At 37.8% G+C, this 5,121-nt stretch overlaps 2 protein-coding genes across 2 annotated transcripts in view; one reads left to right on the forward strand and one right to left on the reverse strand.

Moving 5' to 3' along the window:
- LOC106878189 (uncharacterized) overlaps window positions 1-2,781 on the forward strand; it is an 18,037-nt gene extending 15,256 nt beyond the window's left edge. Inside the window, exons 10-13 of the mRNA XM_052978517.1 lie at window positions 1,447-1,551; window positions 1,647-1,799; window positions 2,430-2,525; window positions 2,634-2,781. Coding sequence (XP_052834477.1) covers window positions 1,447-1,551; window positions 1,647-1,799; window positions 2,430-2,525; window positions 2,634-2,681 — 402 coding nt within the window. The 3' untranslated portion in view covers window positions 2,682-2,781. The remainder of the gene's footprint in view (window positions 1-1,446; window positions 1,552-1,646; window positions 1,800-2,429; window positions 2,526-2,633) is intronic.
- LOC106878188 (uncharacterized) overlaps window positions 1-5,121 on the reverse strand; it is a 28,888-nt gene that overhangs the window by 20,624 nt on the left and 3,143 nt on the right. The window contains exon 2 of the mRNA XM_014927327.2: window positions 4,140-4,248. Within this exon, the coding sequence (XP_014782813.2) occupies window positions 4,140-4,248 (109 nt within the window). The remainder of the gene's footprint in view (window positions 1-4,139; window positions 4,249-5,121) is intronic.

A 5,121-nucleotide genomic window follows, 5' to 3' on the forward strand; every position in this document is an offset into this window, starting at 1 on the left:
TTACGGTTGAGAGTGGGTTTGTATTCCTGTATACAGACAGCTTCAGTGACTTGTCTCAGCATTGCATCACTGGGATGTGTGGATAAGATGTTTAACTTTAGGTTAGTCGCACAAGCACCTTCTTGGAACTTAATCTGCTATACAGTGCTCTTGGTTTTGCAGTTCACATGTGGCTTTGTAGAACATACTACACAATTATTTTGACACGTGATTCTATCAAATGGATATGATCTACATAATGCAGATTTGATAGTCCTACCTGTCTTTTCTACAACTTTGATCTTAATGCCAGTTGTACGCAGAATTTTCTTGAATGCCTTGCTTAATTCGTTGTTAGGTGTAGCGTCAACAAACATAACACTGAAATTTCTTGTTATCATACCAAATATTGTTTTTATTTCTTTTGTTGGTGTCCTTCTCTAACCGATTCCTGAACTAGTTGCAGTATAGGAGGCATATATAGTTTTCGTCTCTTAGAATGCGTTCGAATCTTGTTTTCGCTCCTTTTTAATGTTGAAGTGAAACTGGTACTTCTTAAATACAGAGATCCCTTAACGGTACTACTTAAATACAGGTGTTGCATCCAAAATATTTTAAATGTACGTTGTGTGGACGTGTAATGACACGCTAACTAAGCCTAAAACTAGCCCTTCCCTTAACCCTAAAACTAATCTTCCCTTTCATATCGTTACGTAGATGCATCGGGACCTCCTTTATTTAAGTAGTTCCGTGAAAGTAACGGATTCTGTGTGTTCTTGAATGGCTTACAAACACCTCCGCTGCAACTTTTGTTTCAGCACACGATCTCTCATCAAGTCACTTGCTATGCAAGTACATCTCTGTGATGTTTTAAAATCACTGGATAAATGCCAGCAATGACCTTCTCAAGCTCTCCAATATTTTAATTTCTAAATAGAAACACGCGGGGTCTGGGAGTGAGGTTGCAAAAAATTCATTATTTCTTAAATTTTCTTTTTTATAGCATATAAATGTATTTATGGGGAAGAATATTGAAAAACACCAATACATGCGAGAGTGATAAAGAAACGAGGAACGTTGTCTTTAGATATGCTAGAAACAACATCCAAATCGCCCTTAAATCACTCGCTTTTCCGTCTGAAAATATTAACAATTTAAAAAATTTACCGAAAATTCTCTTCCTGTGGGTTTGCAGTACCAAGGAAAAAAAAATTGGCCAAAACAGGTCAGGAGTGGGATGAGGGCGGGGTGTGTGGAAAAAAAAGCGTTTACAAAACTTTTTTCAAAGGTGCTCCCCACTAACCCATCATTTCGAAAGAATTTTCCCCACAAATTACATGCACCAACTCACTCAATTTCGATTGACACCAAACACATCTCTAAAAACCGAGTTCTTGCGGATTCATTTTCCTGTCCAAATCAATCTCCCATTTTTTACTAGTTTCCTAAATGTCCTTTTTGTCTTAGGAATGTTTGAGTGCCACGGAAAAAGAAGTCCTGTTTGGAAATGCGATGATCAGTGAAGCTGAGTGCATTGAATTCTTAAATAAGATAAGTAATGGCAATGATATGGTGAGTAACGTTCTATGACGTTGTAATCGATAACTTGTGTTTTGTAATCAATTCAAGTGTATGAGTTCAGTTGATTGGTGCAATTTCTTTTCAAGTTGGCCGTCTCAGATATGGAGAATCTCTTGGAGAGTAAAAACTGGGCGTTATATAGCCAATGCTTATGCAGTGAAAGGATTGAAATAACCAACCACTTTTGTTACTGGGGAGTTATAGCAAATGTTTTACACAGCGGTACCAGTAAAGTATTGGTAAGTAACGAGTCATAAATATAGTTCATTGTCACTTTAGCGTGAAGTCTCTCACCTTAATTGTAACCCCGAATAAGTTATTTCATAGCTTTCATTGCGATAGACCTCTGCTTTAATTCTCGACGCTTATTTGCCGCAAGGATTAGTTTAGAGAGATCTACTTTATCATTTGTAGCGATTAAACATGAAAATATGACCAGGAATTGCTCTATGAAATAATGAGTGTTGAGACGGATCATCATCTGTTATGTCGGATTTGAATCATAAACTTACATTTACATAACTTAGAACTGTGTGTGTGTGTGTGTGTGTGTGTGGAGGTGCGTGACTTAGTGGTTAGGGCGTTGTTCCCCTGTTCGTAAGACTGTGGTTTCGATTGCTGGGCGATGCGTTGCGTCGTTGAACGAAACACTTAGCTCTACGTTGCTCGTCCAACAAAACTGAGTAATCCTGCGGTTGACCAGCGTCCTGTCCAAGAGGGGAATGTTACACCACAAAATCTGGGGAACTGGCCTTATGAGCCCTTGGCTTGGGAAGGACCTGTGATCCCTATTTTTTGTTTTTGATATATGTATGTATATGTATCGGTATGTGTATTTTAGGAACTTGTTTACTTAATTTTTCTTGCAGATGGACAATTTTGAAAGGACTGTTGGTGTATACACTGGATATATCGACAACAGCGCACTTCATCTCGAAGAAGCTGATGAAAGTTATCTCTTTCAGGTGAATATAAATTTCACAAATTTTATTTATTGCTTTTGACATTTATACACTGTCTAAATGCTTGAATTATTTTGTATATGTAATGTGTATATGATTATATATATATAGCAAGGATGGAACTGTACTGTGTCTTATCTGCGGCAACTTACCATGTGAACCGAACGTACTGAAGTGAATCGAAAACCGGCTGATTAATTAACAACGACTGTCTCAACAATTGTAAAATATATAAATTAATAAACTGAGTTTGAGAAAGTATTTTCGTACTTTGTACTTCGGAAGAGACATTATGCTAGTAATAAACACACACATTGGTTCTATTTCACTTCATTTGTTTATTAACCAATCAAGTGATCGATTGTTTGCTTAATCGAACATTAAGGTTTGTCAGTCTTATCGTCACCATGCGACCTTATCAATGCTTTGGGTCTGACTTAATTTATGGATTTATAATTTTATAGGGATGCATATCGTAATTTTCTAGTTTGTTGAATCGAAAACTTATTTACTGAATATTATTTATAAGTTGATGCACAACTGAATTGAGATCGTCTGTTCTCTTCTAAATTTAACAATTGAACTTTAGTAATGCCAGTGTAGCTGGCTGGCTGTCACAAATCAGGCTGGCGAACTCTCGTGCTTGTGTTTACATAAAGTCGTGTTGAAAGTGAAAGGGCCAGCTCGAAGTACTAGGAATGTTTTGTGGGGGAAATGAGCTGGTAACCCTTAAAAAGCTTCGGAAAGGAAGATGCAATGAAAATGGATGCAGCTGTTCAGGGGATGTTTTTTTGGGGGTAAGACGAAACGAAAATGGATGTGGAGTGGAGAGGAAGACGAATACAAAATCTCGTAAGTGGCGAGAAGAGGCCAGAACAGTCACAAGTGGCGGTGGCGGCTGATAGCAGTGTGCACGGTTGCGTCCGGCTCAAAGAGAATAAATTGGGTTTATGAGCTGTTCTAATCTTTTTCAGACAGTCCCGTTTTCCGTAAGGTACTGCGAAAAATGTTATTCGTCATCCTTACAACAAATGTATTAAGCATTTGAATTTTATTGATTAATTGACCGATTTTAAAACTGTCGACCGGAGTTTAGATTTTCCGGTTTACGAAAACTGTTTCTTAAAACCAAAAGTAGTCGGTTTTTGATATTTTGTTTACCATAAACCACGGCAAAGTATTCATGCCATTAGTTAGGTGCCCAGTGAATCACGGACTGACCACAAAAACGTCCGATAACATGCTCCAACATTAAAGCAGTTATTTTCACTTTCAACAACGGAAATTAAATCGGTTATTCTATGAGATTGTGTTGTGAAGAAAAAACAAATCTTACTTGCAATTAGATTTACCTAAATATAAAACCCAAAATAGCTTTAAACTTAATGTTTGAAGAATCAATGTTACGATCCCGTCTTTGTACTATGCGGATATACCACCAGCACTGCTCAAACGGCCTTAACATCAAATTCACAACTTATCCAAGGCTTGTATCTCGTGCCATATCCACCCCAACAGCAAGCCAGTATCCTAACACAACCACACTGCAACACAACTCTTCAAGTTCTGCTTTAATGTTATTGCATTATTATTTTTTAAAACGGATTTACTACTCACCAGGAAATTTAATTGAAGAACTTCGAACAATTCCAGGTGTTTGTAATAATTTTAAAAGACTTTCTTCTTTCAAAGAGAATTCGTAGTAGGTGTAGCTTATATGCGTGATCTAAAGAATATATTAAAAATCGAGATTATTTTTAGCTGCATAAAATGTATTTAAGAATTCTCCAAAAACGTAGTTAGACTTTTTAACCATTCGTCGACAATTTCTTTCATTAGTTAACTTGGAAATAAAAGTATTTGTTAAAAGAGGAATTAATATCTGCGCAAGTGACTACACATAATTTAGTTCTTAGTTATTTCATTCATTGGATTGCGGCCATGCTAGGGCACTGACTACACAGGTTTAGTTGAACAAATACATCCCAGGACATTTTTAGTCTGGTACTTATTCTATCATTCACAAACCAACACCGGTTGTCAAGTTGTGTTGTTGTGGGACACTTTCACACACTACGTACTTCTTTCAGTTTCCGTTTAAACCCACTCAAATGGTTTTGCTCTTCTCGTTATAGAAGACAAGGTACTCCGCAATGGAACTGAACTCAAGATCACAAAAATTGGGAAGCAAAGTTAGCCACGCCTGCGCCTATATACGATTATAATTAAACTCGAATATGGACCTACTAGAAACTTATAATATATATCAGCATTACGACATTGTGGTTGGTAGGGCGGTGTTTCTTTTCTACTCTAGGCACAAAATTTTTGGGAAGCGAGCCAACCGATTAGATGTACCCCAGTAGCAACTGGTGCTTAATTTATTAACCTCGACAGGGTGAAAGACAAAGTTGAGCTCAGAACGTAAAGACCAGCGAAACACCGCGAAGCATTTCGCCCGGTGTGTGCTAACGTTTCTGCCGGCTCGCTGTCTTGGCGTTGTTGTGCTAACGTTTCTGCCGGTTCGCTGTCTTGGCGTTGTTGTGCTAACGTTTCTGCCGGTTCGCTGTCTTGGCGTTGTTGTGCTAACGTTTCTGCC

This window comes from Octopus bimaculoides, chromosome 1 (genome assembly GCF_001194135.2).
Source record: "Octopus bimaculoides isolate UCB-OBI-ISO-001 chromosome 1, ASM119413v2, whole genome shotgun sequence".
Lineage (NCBI taxonomy): Eukaryota > Metazoa > Mollusca > Cephalopoda > Octopoda > Octopodidae > Octopus > Octopus bimaculoides.